Below are 18,587 nucleotides of genomic sequence, written 5' to 3' on the forward strand. Positions count from 1 at the left end.
CTTTCGCTCTTTGCAATAAATCTTGCTGATGCTCACTCTTTGGGGCCACGCTGCCTTTATGAGCTGTAACACTCACCACAAAGGTCTGCAGCTTCACTCCTGACAGCAAGACTATGAACCTACCAGAAGGAAGAAGCTCCAGAAGCATCTGAATGTCTGAAGGAACGAACTCCGGACACACCATCTTTAAGAACTGTAACATTCACCCTGAGGGTCCGCAGCTTCATTCTTGAAGTCTGTAAGACAAAGAACCCACCAATTCCGGACACACTAGCAATGAGGGAGGCTCCGTGGGTGTAGAGCCCTCTGAGTCAGGCACAGGATATAATCTCCTGGTGTGCTGTTTGCTAAGACCCCTGGAAAAGCACAGTATTAGGGTGGGAGTGACCCGATTTTCCAGGTGCTGTGTGTCACGGTTTCCCTTGGCTATGAAAGGGAATTCCCTTACCCCTTGCACTTCCTGGCTGAGGCGATGCCCTGCCCTGCTTTGGCTCTGGCTCGGTGGGCTGCACCCACTGTCCTGCACCCACTGTCTGACATGCCCCAATGGATGAACCCGGTACCTCAGTTGGAAATGCAGAAATCACCCATCTTCTGTGTCACTCACTCTGGGAGCTGTAGCCTGGAGCTGTTCCTATTCAGCCATCTTGGAACTGATCCCCCACCTTTTTATTTTTTTGTGACAGAGTCTCACTCTCTTGCCCAGGCTGGGGTGCATTGGCATGACCTTGGCTCACTGCAACCTCTGCCTCCTGGGTCCAAGTGATTCTCCCACCTCAGCCTCCTGAGTAACTGGAACTAGAGGCATGCCCCACTATGCCCAGCTAACTTTTGTGTTTTTTGGTATAGATGGGGTTTCACCTTTTTGGTCAGGCTGGTCTTGAACTCCTGACCTCAAGTGATCTGCCCGCCTCTGCCACTCAAAGTGCTGGGATTACAGGCATGAGCCACCGCGCTCAGCCAGATTTCAGTCTTTAATCCACCTTGATTTGATTTTTGTGTCTGGTGAGATATAGGGGTCTCACCTATATCTATATATCTATATATATATAAATAATGAGATATAGTTTCATTCTTCTGCATATTGATATCCAGCTTTCCCAGCTCCAAAAGGGACTATCTTTTCCCCAGTGTATGTTCTTGACGATAATATTGAAAATGAGTTCACTATTGGTGTGTGGATTTGTTTCTGGGTGGTCTATTCTATTTCATTGGTCAATGTGTCTGTTTTTATACAAGGTCCATGCTGTGTTGGTTACTATACCTCTGTAGTATAATTTGAAGTCAGGTAATATGATTTCTCCAGTTTTGTTCTTTTTGCTGAAGACAGTTTTAGCTGTTCTGGGTCTTTTATGGTTCTATAGAAATTTTAGGATTTTTTTCTTCTATGTCTTTGAAGAAAGTCATTGGTATTTTGAGAGATTGCATTGAATGTGTACATTGCTTTGAGTAGTGTGGACAGTTTTAACTATATCGATTCTTACAATATGTAGACATGGAATGTCCTTCTGTTTTTGTGTCTTCTTCATTTTCCTTCATCAGTGTTTTACAGTATTCATTGTAGACATCACCCTCTTCTTTGATTAAGCTAATTCCTAGATATTTAGTTCATTTAAATATATGTGCTACAAAAAGGCATAATTTTTTTTTTGAGATGCAGTCTCATTCTGTTGCCTTGGCTGGAGTGCGGTGCTGTGATCTCGGCTCACTGCAGGTTCAAGCAATTCCCCTGCCTCAGCTTCCTAGGTAGCTGAGATTACAGGCGCATGCCACCACACCTAGCTAATTTTTGTATTTTTAGTAAAAATGGGGCTTCACCATGTTGGTCAGGCTGGTGTTGAACTCCTGGCCTCAGGTGATCTACCCACCTTGACCTCCCAAAGTGCAGGGATTACAGGTATTAGCCACTGTGCTTGGTCAAAAATGTCATAATTAAACTATGAATATTCTTTCTAAACAATGGGTAAAGTCATAGTGGATTAACTCTCACCTATGTTAATAATCAAATTGGAGTTCTGACAAAGGCCCCACATCAACAGTGATTACAATGATCAAAATATTTACTTGTTGGTTCTCAGTCATTCAGTTCTATAGATTTCTCCTTAATGTGCAGGAAAGCATACGATAATACTCTTGTAAAGAGGTTTTTATTGATTAGCTTAATATAAAACTTACTATAGAATACTCCAGATATAACATGTGATATAAATGCCACTGTTAGAGCCATCAAAATAATTCTTATTTTCATTAATGATTGTGGATGAAATTATTGAGAAATGTTTATTCTGTTATCAGAGCTCAGGAGGAGTTAATGGTGCTAACTGGGGGTGGTGGAGATAGTCCTATGAGAAGCAGAGAAGCCAAATCTACTTCCCCAGCACTGATTTAGTCATCTCCTTTATATTACCAAGTATAACACTCTATACAGACCATGAGAGAGCACAATACATGCAGAGAATCCCTGGTTATTTATGCAATACATTGGATGAAGCCCATCTTCATTTCAGGGTTCTATTCACAAAGTAATTTGAGGTCTCTGGGGTTCTGGGGCACAGCTTTCTTGAAGAGCAAAGCAGAAGTCCTTAGGGAAATCAGGCTCCACTTACAGTCCCATTCCTTGACTCAGCCATTAGAACAATGGGTTTTTCTGGTTGAAAAATTCCTCCAAAGCGTAATTTCAGGGGGATCTGAAACAGTTAAATAAGCATATTGAGTAGCATTAAATAAAGCAAAAGTAGAAAGTATAGCATCAAAGTAAAAAAAAAATGTATTAATGACAATAATGCTTTGTAAACATATAAAAACTACTTTCAGTATTATAAATCTTGGATTCTTTATACTTACTCAATAAGATGTGTGAAGATTGTATAGTGAGAGCATTCATCATCTATCATTTAACAAAATATTTATGGAGCACCTATTCTGTGCAATGCCTGACCTCAGACAAATTCATGGGAATCCATGTTCGTTTTGATTTAAATGTTAAGTAAAATCGATGAGTTTTAAAAATTTAAACCAGATTATTAGGCATGATGGCAAACTATTTTTGAAGAGTCATATAAAGTTAATTTTGTGTATGTTGAAACTTGCAAGATAATCCTGAGTAGTTGTTGTACATTTTAACTATATGGACAGTCTTCAACTTCCAGAGTCCAGTAATTCCTCCCAGTTGAACCCATCTAGTGTAAAGATGGGAAGACGCCTTCAGGAAGCATCATCGTTTTATTTTTTAACATTTTCTCTTGGTTTCCAAGGGTAGTGCAAGTGGGGAACTTCTCAATTCCTACAGTGTTTTGACTAAACTTTTAACCCCATTCTTATGGAGACAGACACTGCTTCAGTGTTGAGGGAACACAGCAGAGTGATATTCTGATCTCCATGGAGTGATGGGCAAGAAAATTGCCATGGAGATCAAGAAGTGCCAGCTTGGAACTTACAAGTGAGTACCTTTCCCATCCCAGGTGTGCCAGAGGACTACTTTCTCTCAGGGCTGCGTCCCCTGTCTGAGCACACATGCAGGATAGCTACATAGCTGGCCTAAAGCCACAAATAATGTGGAATATAGAAGTAATATGGAAATCATCTCTATCTTTTTCCTCTCCTATGTAGAAAGCCTGCTTAAGGGGTGGAATTGCTTAATAAATACATGAGACCTAGAAATAAGATTTATAGGGTCTTGCTTAATATGAATAAATGACGTCTGTTCTTTAATTTCTTCAGAGAAAAGATTCCAAATCTTTTAATAAATATAATATCTTATTATTTAAAACTTTTCAAAAGGCATGAATATATTTTCCCTGCAGACAGACAGGCACATGCACATGTGCAAGCACAAACACACATGTAAATACATGAATGTCATTTGTTAAATGTTCACATTAAAAAACTTAATATTTGTATGCAAGCCAATCAACTGCACATCACTCCTTAAACATTCACCAAATGACCAAATGCTTGAATTAGATTACGCCGCTTGCAAGACACCACTGGGATATTTTAAAAGGAACAAAATGACAGGATATTGTTAATGGATAAGGGGAATACATTCTTAGACACAGAGAAAATACAGAGAACAAAACTCAATGATTTAATGGCAAATTATGAAATTATGTAATAATAGTCTCCAGTAACCAATAACAGAGCAGAGGAGTAAATCAGCCCTGGACTAGGTCGAGAAGACACCTTGGAGAGCTTGAGAATTGAACTAGATCTTGAAAGATAAGAACAGAATGAGGAGAAGAAAGGGAAGAAGACTAATAGAGTTATAATTGGGTTGAAAAGGAGCCCAGTTGGATAGAGCTAGGCAACTGGAAGGTAAGGTCAGTAAGGATGGCCTTGGACCATGGTAGTCCTTCATATCCAGTAGAAATACCTTAGTCATTTTCCACCTTGGCTTCACATGAGAAGCAATTGGGGAGCTTTTAAAGCCACACTCTGGGCAAATTAGTTTAGAATTTCTGAGATGTCCCAGGCATCGTGAATTTTTAAAGCTCACTGGTGATTCCAATGTACAGCTAGTGGTTGGGAGCCACTGTCATGAGAAAGCTTCTACAATTTCTGGGAAGGAATAGCACCATTCAAAAGTCAAAACGAGATAGTAATTGCACTTCATGATTGTGCAAAATACTTCCCCATCTTTCCAATTGACTGGAAACTGAATTTAAACTTTGCTCAAATTCAAGGAGACTGCAGATAGTCATGCCATGCTAATCTACATTGATGTTACATGATGTTTTTAATGCTAAAGCTTTTTAACGCCAGAACTGAAGCACCCTTAAAGATCACAGATGGGCCCAAATAGATTCCTTGGCCTGCAGAACAAATTAGTAGAAGATTAAATGACTGTGTTCTTTTTTAAATATATAGACCCTTCAGTTAAAATAATTCTTAATAAAACATTATTTATGCAGAAAATTGACTGACCTGTGTTTCTTTACAAGGTTTGAAGGAGAAGTTCTGAAGGACCCTGGTTAGAGCAAGTTTCATGTTCAGGAGAGCAAACCTCATGCCAATGCAGTTCCTGGGTCCACCTCCAAAGGGTGTATATATGTAAGGATCTATATTGTCCTTGTTCTTCTCACTGAACCTGGTTCCATATTGGTAGATTTTTAAAAAGTTAATGACATAATACCTCTAAGAGTTACATGTTAGGGTTTCTTACTTAGGGCCCACTCCTCTACTAGCAGTACGCAGGATACTTTTGTGAACTGGTCATTGAAATCCTGCTATGCTTATTTTACTATGAGAATTGTAAGCTACAGATCCTTTCTCCTCTCGTTACACTATAGGAGGTTTCAGTCTTGTTGAGAGGAGATAAATAATGTTGCAAAGAATATGTATTTCTAAACACTCAGATTATATTCAAGGTGGTTATGTGTTCACACTATAAAGGCACATAAGTGATGAGACTGATGGAAAGTAGATTCCTGCCTCAAGTCACACTTATGTTGGTCATGAGGAAGGAGAAGAAGAAATTGCCTTGCACTATTTCAAAATTGTTATTTTGCACTTTCCTTCTCATCTCCTCTCTTGTTTTTGTAATTCTCCTCCTTCTCCTCCCTACCTTGTCTTATCCCTCCTTCTCTCCTCCTTCTGCTCCTTCTTCTTCTCTCCATCTCTCCCTCTTTCTCCCCCACACCTCCGTAGAATAGTTAAAGTCAGATAATTTACAAGGGTGTATGATGCTACTGTACCAGTGCAAAGCAGTATCATCAATGCTTTGTCTATCTGTTCCACTAAGCTATAAATTCTTTGAAGATTAGACCAATGTTTTTTATTCAAACTTGACTCCTAAATATTTGATTATATTAAGAAAAAATATTCATTTCTGGGACATAATAATAGCATTGTGATCATGTGTTTTTAAAAGAGTCCTTATATTTTGAACAGTTATGACCCATAAGGACATAACTGATGACCTTCATTTTAAGTTTTTGGGACTGTGGGTGGCTGTAGTTTTCTTTTATCTAGTCTATGGTTTGTAAAGTGTGACAATGATCAATTTCATGAAAAAAAAAAACTTTTAAAAATAAAAAGACAAGCAAATGATTGTACAAGACCACGACTGTCCTGTAGATTGAGAGAGGCAGAATATACTTGAACCAGGCTGGTTCAGGGAGGACTGCTTTCCCAGTGGCCTTGTACCTTTCAGGGAGGAACTTCTCAGGCTCTGTCCAGTGCTTTGGGTCATGATGAAGAATATAGGTTGGAATCATCACCACCACCCCTTTGGGAATGAACATCCCATTGATTTCAACATCTTTTTTGCAGACCCTCTCAAGTCTCATAGCAACTGGGAATAATCTGAGCGTTTCATTCACCACCATGTCGAGATACTCCATCTGTAGCACAGTATCATAGGTGGGTGGTGCCTGGTAAGAAAGAAACAGATTTGGATAAACTGAGATTTTGAATTAACTTTTAACTCAGTCCACGCAGTACTATTGACATGTTAGAAGCTCCAGAGAATAACTCATACTGGTAAAGGATCATAACATTCATAAAGTGTTTTAATAACTGTCATGCCCATTGATGTGCTCAATGGCCCACTGAGATGTGTGGAGGAGTTATGAAAGTGGGAGACATTTGGGACGGTTCTTACTCCAGGGACAGAAATCCTTAGCATAACCGTCTAGTGGTTTTTCTTTCTCATGGAAACAAACGTGACTAATAGGCTATGAGCATTAGCATCAGATAAAATATGACAAAGTGATTGTCACCTTTCAAAAAAGAGATCACACGTCTGTAACCAAGAAAGTGAAAAGAGATATTAAAAGCAAATTCTCTGTGCCACACAAGGACTATTGGTCAAAGTCCTGCTTCGTAATTCTTTCTGTTATATATACAAACAAAAACAGCTACTAAGCAGGATTTGTATTGTATATATGTGTGTGTATATATGTACACATGGATATATACACATATATACATATATATACACACACATATATATACACATATATACAATACAAATGTATATGTACACATATACACACACAAGACTTTTGTTATATTCATAAAATATGGAGAGAAACACTATATTATATAAAATCTCTATCAATAATTTGAAGACAACTAGTCCCTTCTATCCCAAATACGACAAAAGAAGGTTCTGGTTGGATGCTACCATGATTTCAGTGCTAGTGGAAATTATAAAGAGGATAGAACCCCACACAGTCCTATCCTCACTAGCTGAAACAGTCTCCTAGTTGTTGCTCCAGGGCTGAACTGTAATCTCTGAAGAACATCCCTTTGTGTTCACCTCACTGCCACACCCAGGCGGAGATCAGGCCTTTGCACCCCAACTCCAGCCTGGGTGACAGAGCAAGACTCCAACTCAAAAACAAACAAACAAACAAACAAACAAACATAAAACTCACAGGTTCCTGGGCCTACCAGAAATGAGAAGGGGCTGCCCAGGGGCCTAACAATGAGGAGGCAGGGACCATTGAGGGCCATCTGGAGAGACTCCAAAGTGTCCCATCTATCCAGAGACATGAAAAAGAAGGCATCATGCCCAACTCATTCCATGAGGGCCACATGATCCAAATCAGAAAAAAATCAGGACCACAAAGGAAGATGGCATGCCAGTCTCATTCATGAGCATCAGCGCAAAAATCCTGAACAAAATAGTACCAAGTCAGAGACAGCAGTGTTCAAAGATGATACAGCATGACCAAGTTGAATTTAAACCTGAGGCTCAAGAATAGTTAACAAAGTATAAATACCAATGATTTCATCAACAGATTAAAGGAGAACAATTATAAGATCATCTCAATTGTTTTAGGAAGAGCCTTTGATAGTTCAGTAATAATATATTAATAACATGATTATATTCAACTCCCATTTATGATATAAAAAGCCTTCAACAACTAATAGCAGGGAATTTTCTTCATCTGATGAAAGCATCTACCAAAAAAAGTTAGATAAAACATTATTCTTAGTAGTATAAAAGCATTATCCTGGTATACCTTCTTAATGTTTACCATATGCACAAATTACCTTTAAAACTAGTGACTTTTTTTAAACAAAAAAATCCTATCAATTAACTTACTTTTTCTGTAATTGAAAAGAATATCATAACTTGTCCTTGTCAGAAGTTCAGCTTGTGATTCACCTGGGGTCAACACAGGGCAAGGTTTAATAATCACTGAAGTAATTAAACATTGTAATGCCTCATGGGGCTGCTTGAACTGACATGACTTCAAGGGCACCGAGAGGCTGCGGGAAAGCAGAGGGTCAGAAAGTTCATTCAGCTGAGATTATCTCAGTTTACAAACTGGAGTTTATGACCTTTAGTTGTGATATGAGTTTCTCTGACTATCAAATGAGAGGAATGAACCAACTCTCCAGAATAAACTAGCATCCAGCATTTTTGCATGAAGTTCCAAGAGGACCCCAGGGAGACATGTTACTAGGAAGCTTGCCAAACCCAGTGACTTTCCAGGGGGCCTGCCCACCCAAGTGCAGCCCATGCCTGACACCCAGCCCTCAATGCCCTATTCTGATCGGTTACATGGTTATCTCCAGAACCATGGGCCCTCTCTATCAGTGTGAATGGGTCTCCACTCTGCCCAGTGCTATGACACAACACAGGGGAACAGAACCATAAGGGAAAATGAAACAAGACCTTCACAGAGGCAGTCATGCCAAGACCCAGGATGGGGGTACTTCACCACCCGGAGGAAACTGGGGAGACACCAGGAGTTCTGGGAAGGCAGAGATAAGGGGATCTGGAACTACCTGGGGTGAAGTCTTCCTAAAGGAATGACGGTTTGCATTATCATGGACAGAGAAGTGTTTGGACAGAAGAAGGGAGGGTAAGAAACATTTCAGGCTATGAGAATGGTCCAGCTTTTTTTAGTAATAAAAAGTAGAAAAAGTAGAAATTGCTTTTAACATTATGTATTGAATAAGCAAGAAATGGCTTCCCAATCCTTTTCTTTATCATTATTTTTATTGTTTAGACAGAGTCCTGCTGCATTGCCCAGGCTGGAGTGCAATGGCACAATCATGGCTCATTGCCACCTCAACCTCCCGGGCTCAAGGAATCCTCCTGCCTCAGCCTCCTGAGGAGCTGGGACTACAGGCATGCACCACCATGAGTGGTTCATTTTTTGATGTGTGCTAGAGATGAAGTCTGGTCTCAAACTGACTTGCCTAGGATGGTCTTGAACTTGCGGCCTCAATGATCCTCTTGTCTCACCCTTGCAAATGACTGGGATTATAGGAATGAAACACCGAGGCTGGCCACTTTATTATTAACAAGGTTAAATATTTCTGTATTTTTGATAGCTGTGTTTCTTTTTTGATAAATTGCTCAACAGAATATACATTCTTCTCAGCATCACATCACACTTATTCTAAAATTGACCACATAATGGGAAGTAAAGCACTGCTCAGCAAATGTAAAAGAACAGAAATCACAAAAAACTGTCTCTCAGACAACAGTACAGTCAAGTTAGAACTCAGGATTAAGAAACTCACTCAAAACCACACAATTATATGTAAACTGAACAACCTGCTCCTGAATGACTACTGAGTAAATAACGAAACGAAGGCAGAAATAAAGATGTTCTTGAAAACAATGAGAACAAAGACACAATGTACCAGAATCTCTGGGACACATTTAAAGCAGTGTGTAGAGGGAAATTTAAAGCACTAAATGACCACAAGGGAAAGCAGGAAAGATCTAAAATCGACACCCTAACATCATAATTCAAAGAACTAGAGAAGCAAAAGCAAACATATTCAAAAGTTAGCAGAAGGCAAGAAATAACTAAGATCAGAGGAGAACTGAAGGAGATAGAGACACAAAAAACCCTTCAAAAAATCAGTGAATCCAGGAGCTGGTTTTTTGAAAAGATCAACAAAATTGATAGACTGCTAGCCAGACCAATAAAGAAGAAAAGAGGGAAGAATCAAATAGAGGCAATAAAAAATGATAAGGGGGATATCACCACCACTCTCACAGAAATACAAGCTACCATCAGCGAATACTATAAACACCTCTATACAAATAAACTAGAAAATCTAGAATAAATAGATAAATTCCTGGACACATACACCCTCCCAAGACTAAACCAGGAACAAGTTGGATCTCTGAATAGACCAATAACAGGCTCTGAAATTGAAGCAATAATTAATAGCCTACTAACCAAAAAAGGCCCAGGACCAGATGGATTCACAGCTGAATTTTACCAGAGGTAAAAAGAGTAGCTGGTACTATTCTTTCTGAAACTATTCCAATCAATAGAAAAAGAGGGAATCCTCCCTAACTGATTTTATGAGGCCTGCATCATCCTAATACCAAAGCCTGGTGGACACACAAGAAAAAAGGAGAATTTTTGACCAATACTCCTGATGAACATTGATGCAAAAATCCTCAATAAAATACTGGCAAACCGAACCCAGCAGCACTTCAAAAAGCTTATCCACCACGATAAAGTTGGCCTCATCCCAGTAATGCAAGTCTGGCTCAACATACACAAATTAATGAACATAATCAATCACATAAACAGAACCAGTGACCAAAAAAACCATGATTATCTCAATAGATGCAGAAAAGGCCTTTGACAAAATTCAACAGCCCTTCCTGCTAAAAACTATCAACAAACTAGGTATTGATGAAACGTATCTCAAAATAGTAAGAGCTATTTATGACAAACCCACAGCCAAAATCATACTGAATGGGCAAAAACTGCAAGCATTCCCCTTGAAAAACCAGCACAAGACAAGGATGCCCTCTCTCACGACTCTTATTCAACATAGTATTGGAAATTCTAGCCAGGGCAATCAGGCAAGAAAAAGAAATAAAGGGTATTCAATTAGGAAAAGAGGAAGTCAAATTGTCCCTGTTTGTAGATGACTTGATTGTATATTTAGAAAACCCCATCATCTCAGTCCCAAATCCTTTTAAGCTGATAAGCAACTTCAGCAAAGTCTCAGGATACAAAATCAATGTGCAAAAATCACAAGCATTCCTATACACCAATAACAGAAAGAGAGCCAAATCATGAGTGAAATCCCATTCACAATTGCTACTAAGAGAATAAAATACCTAGGAATCCAGCTTACAAGGGATGTGAAGGACCTCTTCAAGGAGAACTACAAACCACTCTTCAACGAAATAAAAGAGGACACAAACAGATAGAAACACATTCCATGTTTATGGATAGGAAGAATCAATATCGTGAAAATGGCTATCCTGCCCAAGGCAATTTATAAATTCAATGCCATCCAAATCAAGTTACCAGTGACTTTCTCACAAAATTGGAAAAAAACTACTTTAAACTTCATATGGAACCAAAAAAGAGCCCACATACCCAAGACAATCCTAAGCAAAAAGAACAAAGCTAGAGGCATCACGCTACTCGACTCAAACTATACTATAAGGCTACAGCATCAAAGCAGCATGATACCGGTACCAAAACAGAGACATAGACCAATGGAACAGAACAGAGGCCTCAGAAGTAAACACCACAAATCTGCAACCATCTGATCTTTCACAAACCTGACAAAAACAAGCAACTGGGAAAGGATTTCCTGTTTAATAAATGGTGCTGGGAAAACTCACTAGCCATATGTAGAAAGCTGAAACTGGATCCCTTCCTTACACCTTACACAAAAATTAACTGGAGATGGATTAAAGGCTTAAACATAAGACCTAAAACCATAAAAACCCTAGAAGAAAACCTAGGCAATACCATTCGGGACATAGGCATGGGCAAGGAAGTCATGATTAAAACTCCAAAAGCAATGGCAACAAAAGCCAAAATAGACCAATGAGATCTAATTAAACTAAAGAGCTTCTGCATGGCAAAAGAAACTGTCATCAGAGTGAACAGGCAACCGTACAGAATGGGAGAAAATTTTTGCATTCCATCCCTCTGACAAAGGGCTAATATCCAGAATCTCCAAAGAACTCAAACAAATTTACAAGAAAAAACAACCCCATCAAAAAGTGGGCAAAGGATATGAACAGAACTTTCTCAAAAGAAGACATTTATGCAGCCAACAGACACAGGAAAAAATGCTCATCACTGGTCATCAGAGAAATGCAAATCAAAACCACAATGAGATACCACCTCATGCCAGTTAGAATAGCGATCATTAAAAAGTCAGGAAACAACAGATGCTGGAGAGGATGCGGAGAAATAGGAAAGCTTTTACTTTGTTGGTGGGAGTGTAAATTAGTTCAACTGTTGTGGAAGACAGTGGGGTGATTCCTCAAGGAGCTAGAACTAGAAATACCATTTGACTCAGCCATCCCATTACTGGTATATACCCACTGGATCACAAATCATGCTACTATAAGGACACATGCACACGTATGTATATTGTGGCAATATTCACTATAGCAAAGACTTGGAACCAACCCAAATGTCCATCAATGATAGACTGGATTAAGAAAATGTGGCACACGTACACCTTGAAATACTATGCAGCCATTAAAAAGGATGAGTTCATGTCCTTTGCAGGCACATGGATGAAGCTGGAATCCTTCATTTTCAGCAAGTTCTCACAAGGACAGAAAACCAAACACCGCATCTTCTCACTGATAGGTGGGAATTGAACAAAGAACAGTTGGACACAGGGCGGGGAGCATTGCACACCAGGGCCTATCAGGGATGGGGGACTATGGGAGGGATAGCATTAGGAAAAATGCCTAATGTGAATGACGAGTTGGTGGGTGCAGGAAACCTACATGGCACATGTATACCTATGTAACAAACCTGCACGTTCTGTACATGTACCCTAGAGCTTAACATATTAAAAAAAAAGAAAGAACAAAAATGACAGAGGAGGACAAGAAAATGTGTGGCTGGGAAGCTGATGCAGGTGGCCCCTGAGCTTTCTATTTTTGTTTGTTTCTTTGTTTGTGTTTTTGAGATGGAGTCTTGCTCTGTTGCCCAGGCTGGAGTGAACTGGCATAATCTCGGCTCACTGCAAAGTCTGCCTCCTGCGCTCAAGCAATTCTTGTGCCTCAGCCTCCCAAGTAGCTGGGATTAGAGGCATGCGTCACCACGCCCAGCTAATTTTTTGTATTTTTAGTAGAGATGGGGTTTTGCCACGTTGCCCAGGCTGGTCTTGAACTCCTGAGCTGGGGTGATCTGCCTGCTTCAGCCTCCCAATCTGTTGGGATTATAGGCATGGGCCACCACACCCAGCCAGGCCCCTGGGCTTTCTATGGACTCCAGAGACATCTATTCTCATTCTGCAGAGAGAAGAGAGCAAGTAGCGATCCTCAGAATATGACTGATGTGCAGGCTGTGTATAAGTTATTTAAACCCCCTCAGCCTCAGTTGTCCCATTTATAAAATAGATGTTAATGATTCTGTCTTTCCCTCCTAAAGGAGCCCAGAGGAGATCAGACCCTGGCCTGTGACCTGCAGTGGGCTTGGGACCTAGATCTGCAAGTCTGACTGGTGCTGGCTTTGACTAGAGAGAACGGGGGATATTACCAAGCCTGGTACCTGAGTCTTGGCAGTCCTTCCATAAACGTTTGCTCAATATGAAAAGAGTTAGTTCAGTAGTTGCCGAGAGAGAGGACAAGAGTTATAGAGGAGCCCTATATTACATAACGTATTTTCTTTTTATCAAGAAGGGGAGACATGAGTTCAAATTTCACTGAACAAGTAATTAAAAGGTTGGGCATTTGTTAAGCAGGGTCTCTGAGCCACAGAGTGACCTATGGAAGGAAGCATTGGAGAAGGCAGGAATTGGAAGGTGGGAAACAGCCAGATCAGACCAGACATGGGATTAGGAGGAAATGAAGGGACAGCTGGAACAGTATTGTCAGAATGAAGTCATCACAGGAGTCCAGACACCTCCAAATCTGCCGTTTACTCACTTGACCATGGGCAAGATCCTTTTACTCTCATTCTCTGTCTAGCCACTAGAACCACATGTTTTTGATGCCCAGGATTCTATGAGCTCAGTTCAAAGCTTCCAAGGTTGCAGACTATGAGACAGAGATAAAATGCAGGCATGGTGGGTGAGATCAGCAGCCAGTTAAAATATGTTGCAACTTAGATAATACCAACAGTGATAACACATATCTAATATTTTCATACCATCTTACTGCAATAATCCTTGTTGAATATTAAACAATGAACTCAACTTTGCACATGAACTTTAGGAAGTTCAGATTATAATGACTATTGCAGACAGGTTAAGAATATGAGGTAGGTTTATCCCAAAACACATTATTAGGGTCAATTTCAGTGCCTGCCATTGAAAGTCAAGGTTTCTTTTTTATTTTTATATATACTTTAAGTTCTAGGGTACATGTGCACAATGTGCAGGTTTGTTACATATGTATACATGTGCCATGTTTGAGTGCTGCACCCATTATCTCGTCATTTACATTAGGTATATCTCCTAATGCTGTCCCTCCCCCATTCCCCCTCTTCACAATAGGCCCCGGTGTGTGATGTTCCCCTTCCTGTGTCCAAGTGATCTCATTGTTCAATTCCCACCTATGAGTGAGAACACGCAGTGTTTGATTTTCTGTTCTTGCGATGGCTTGCTGAGAATGATGGTTTCCAGCTGCATCCATGTCCCTACAAAGGACACGAACTCATCCTTTTTTATGGCTGCATAGTATTCCGTGGTGTATATGTGCCATATTTTCTTAATCCAGTCTGTCACTGATGGACATTTCGGTTGATTCCAAGTCTTTGCTATTGTGAATAGTGCTGCAATAAACATACATGTGCATGTGTCTTTATAGCAGCATGATTTATAATCCTTTGGGTATATACCCAGTAATACGATGGCTGGGTCAAATGGTATTTCTAGTTCTAGATCCTCGAGGAATCACCACACTGTTTTCCACAATGGTTGAACTAGTTTACAGTCCCATCAAGAGTGTAAAAGTGTTCCTATTTCTCCACATCCTCTCCAGCACCTGTTGTTTCCTGGAAAGTCAAGGTTTCTTTGACAGATTTAATTCTCTCAGAATATGTACATCAAAGCAGAATCTGAAAGACGGCTACTTGCATGCCCCAAAATTATTATTATTATTTTATTATACTTTAAGTTCTGGGATAAATGTGCAGAACGTGCAGTTTTGTTACATAGGTATACCTGTTCCATGGTGATTTGCTGCAATCATTAACCTGTCATCTACATTAGGTATGTCTCCTAATGCTATCCCTCCACTAGCCCTTCACCCTCTGACAGGCCTCAGTGTGTGACGTTCCCCTCCTTGTGTCCATGTGTTCTCATTGTTCAACTCCCACTTATGAGTGAGAACATGCAGTGTTTGGTTTTCTGTTCCTGTGTTAACTTGCTAAGAATGATGGTTTCCAGCTTCATGCATGTCCCTTCAAAGGAAATGAGCTCATCCTTTTTATGGCTGCATAGTATCCCATGGTATATATGTGCCACATGTTCTTTATCCAGTCTATCATTGATGGACTTTTGGGTTGGTTCCAAGTCTGCTCTTGTGAATAGTGCTGCAACAAACATACGTGTGCATGTGTCTTTATAGTAGAATAATTTATAATCCTTTGGGTATATACCCAGAAATAGGATTGCTGGGTCAAATGGAATTTCTAGTTCTAGATCCTTGAGGAATCACCACACTGTCTTCCACAATGGTTGAACTAATTGACACTCCCACCAACAGTATAAAAGTGTTTCTATTTCTCCATATCCTCTCCAGCATCTGTTGTTTCCTGACTTTTTAATGATCGCCATTCTAACTGGCATGAGATGGTATCTCATTGTGGTTTTGATTTGCATTTCTCTGATGACCAGTTATGATGAGCTTTTTAATCATATGTTGGTTGGCCACATAAATGTCTTCTTTTGAGAAGTGTCTGTCCATATCTTTTGCTCACTTTTTGATGAGCTTGTTTTTGTTTTTTTTTTGTTTTTTGTTTTTTTTTTTTTCTCGTAAATTTGTTTAAGTTCCTTGTGGCTTCTGGATATTAGCCCTTTGTCAGATAGACAGATTGCAAAGATTTTCTCCCAATCTGTAGGTTAACTGTTCACTCTGATGATAGTTTCTTTTGCTGTGCAGAAGTTTTTTTAGTTTAATTATATCCCATTGGTCTATTGTGACTTTTGTTGCTATTGCTTGTTTAAGTCATGAAGTCCTTGCCCATGCCTATGTCCTGAATAGTATTGCCTAGGTTTTCTTCTAGGATTTTTATGGTTTTAGGTCTTATGTTTAAGCCTTTAATCCATCTCCAGTTAATTTTTGTATAAGGTGTAAGGAAGGAGTCCAGCTTCAGCTTTCTGCATATGGCTACCCAGTTTTACCTATACCATTTATTAAATAGGGAATCCCTTCCCCATTCCTTGTTTTTGTTAGGTTTGTCAAAGATCATAGGGTGGTAGATGTGTGGTGTTCTTTCTGAGGTCTCTGTCCTGTTCCATTGGTCTATATCTCTATTTTGGTACCAGTACCATGCTGTTTTGGTTACTGTAGCCCTTTAGTATAGTTTGAAGTCAGGTAGTATGATGCCTCCAGCTTTGTTCTTTTTGTTTAGAATTGTCTTGGCTATGCAGGCTCTTTTTAGGTTTCATATGAACTTTAAGGTAGTTTTTTTCAATTCTGTGAAGAAAGTCAGTGGTAGCTTGATGGGGATAGCATTGAATCTACAAATTGCACTGGGCAGTATGGCCATTTTCACGATAATGATTCTTCCTATCCATAAACATGGAATGTGTTTCTATTTGTTTGTGTCCTCTCTTATTTCCTTGAGCAGTGGTTTGTAGTTCTCCTTGAAGAGGTCCTTCACATACCTTGTAAGCTGGATTCCTAGGTATTTTATTCTCTTAGTAGCAATTGTGAATGAGAGTTCACTCATGATTTGGCTCTGTTATTGGTGTATAGGAATTCTTGTGATTTTTGCACATTGGTTTTGTATCCTGAGACTGCTAAAGTTCCTTATCAGCTTAAGAAGATTTTGAGCTGAAAAGGTGGAGTTTTCTAAATATACAATCATGTCATCTGCAAACAGGGACAATTTGACTTCCTCTTTTCCTATTTGAATACCCTTTATTTCTGTCTCTTGCCTGAGTGCCCTGACCAGAACTTCCAATAGTATGCTGAATAGGATTCATGAGAGAGGGCATCCTTGTCTTGTGCCAATTTTCAAAGAGAATGCTTCCAGCTTTTCCCCATTCAATATGATACTAGCTGTGGGTTTGTCATAAATAGCTCTTATTATTTTGAGATACATTCCATCAATACCTACTTTATTGAGAGTTTTTAGCATGAAGGGCCGTTGAATTTTGTTAAGGTCTTTTTCTGCATCTATTGAATAATCATATGGTTTTTGTCATTTGTTCTGTTTATGTGATGGATTAAGTTTACTTATTTGTGTATGTTGAATCAGCCTTGCATCCCAGGGATGAAGCCAACTTGATCGTGGTGGATAAGATTTTGGATGTGCTGCTGGATTCGGTTTGCCAGTATTTCACTGAGGATTTTCAAATTGATGTTCATCAGAAATATTGGCCTGAAATTTTCTTTTCTTTCTTTCTTTCTTTGTGTGTGTGTGTTTGTGTGTGTGTGTGTGTGTGTCTGTCAGGTTTTGGTATTAGAATGATGCTGGCCTCATAAAATGAGTCAGGGAGAATTCCCTCTTTTTCTATTGATGGGAATAGTTTCAGAAGGAATGGTACCAGCTACTCTTTGTATCTCTGGTAGAATTCAGCTGTGAATCCATCTGGTCCTGGACTTTTTTTGATTGGTAGGCCATTAATTACTGCCTCAAATTCAGAACTTGTTATTGGTCTACTCAGGGATTCGACTTCTTCCTGGTTTAGTCTTGGGAGGGTGTATGTGTCCAGGAATTTATCCATTTCTTCTAGATTTTCTAGTTTATTTGCGTAGAGGTGTTTATTGTATTTTCTGATGGTCGTTTGTATTTCTGTAGGATCAGTGGTGATATCCCCTTTATCATTTTTTATTGCAGCTCTTTGATTCTTCTCTCTTTTCTTCGGTATTAGTCGGACTAGAAGTTTATCTGTTTTGTTTATCTTTCCAAAAAGCAGCTTCTTGGAAAGAACTATGAATCCATGAGCTGCTTTTTGGAAAGATAAACGAAGTTCTTTCCAAGAAGCTAATGCAATGGTCTTTTCCAGGCAAATTTAAAGGAAACACTAAGACTGCTTCATGGATTATCCAATTCCTTTAAAAGGTATGTCTATATATACACAGACACATTCCTTTTTTAAGTGCTTACATTTTAATAGAGTCAAAACAGTTTTGGAACCTAGACCATTTTCAAAGCTGACACCACAGGCTGTGAAATGATTTTTAACTTCTGGAATCATGTTGTCTACTGTTACTCCAAATAAAAATATATGGATTTTGAACGTGATTTTTTTGGCCTATTTTTAAAATTTGAATTTCAACTTTAGTTAACCTTGCATACACTGAATTTAGTCTAAAGAAGTGAGACATCTCAGTATCAAAATGCCTATTGTATTTATGGATTAAAAATTGCATATAAAAGCCTATGTTGCTGCTCCTGCTCTTGAAAATGATAATATTCTATGTAGTCAAATATTTGGACTCATTCTGGACTTGAGCACTTCAGTATACTTGATTTTTTAAAAAAATT

General features: G+C 39.2%; 1 protein-coding gene across 1 annotated transcript; it reads right to left on the minus strand.

Annotated features, from left to right (window-relative positions):
- Positions 1-2,131: 2,131 nt before the first annotated feature.
- On the minus strand, positions 2,132-7,458 carry LOC106997572 (cytochrome P450 3A7-like). Its single transcript, XM_077998161.1, has 4 exons — positions 7,396-7,458; positions 6,145-6,371; positions 4,924-5,086; positions 2,132-2,687 (listed from the first exon to the last, which is right to left on the minus strand). Exons 1-4 carry the CDS (start codon positions 7,456-7,458, stop codon positions 2,592-2,594), a joined length of 549 nt encoding a protein of 182 aa, XP_077854287.1. The 3' UTR covers positions 2,132-2,591.
- Between the last annotated feature and the right edge of the window lie 11,129 nt (positions 7,459-18,587).

The sequence above is a fragment of the Macaca mulatta genome, chromosome 3, assembly GCF_049350105.2.
Source record: "Macaca mulatta isolate MMU2019108-1 chromosome 3, T2T-MMU8v2.0, whole genome shotgun sequence".
NCBI lineage: Eukaryota > Metazoa > Chordata > Mammalia > Primates > Cercopithecidae > Macaca > Macaca mulatta.

What these genes read in the sequence shown, in the direction of transcription:
- LOC106997572 (XM_077998161.1), bottom strand. Translation starts at nt 7,458, where the DNA reads ATGGCCCTCAATGGTCCCTGCCTCCTCATTGTTAGGCCCCTGGGCAGC. An exon ending in GCAGCCCCTTCTCATTTCTG is followed by an intron (nt 6,372 to 7,395) that starts GTAGGCCCAGGA and finishes CTTTCTTACCAG; the next exon opens with GCACCACCCACCTATGATAC. An exon ending in GAGAAGTTCCTCCCTGAAAG is followed by an intron (nt 5,087 to 6,144) that starts GTACAAGGCCAC and finishes ATATGGAACCAG; the next exon opens with GTTCAGTGAGAAGAACAAGG.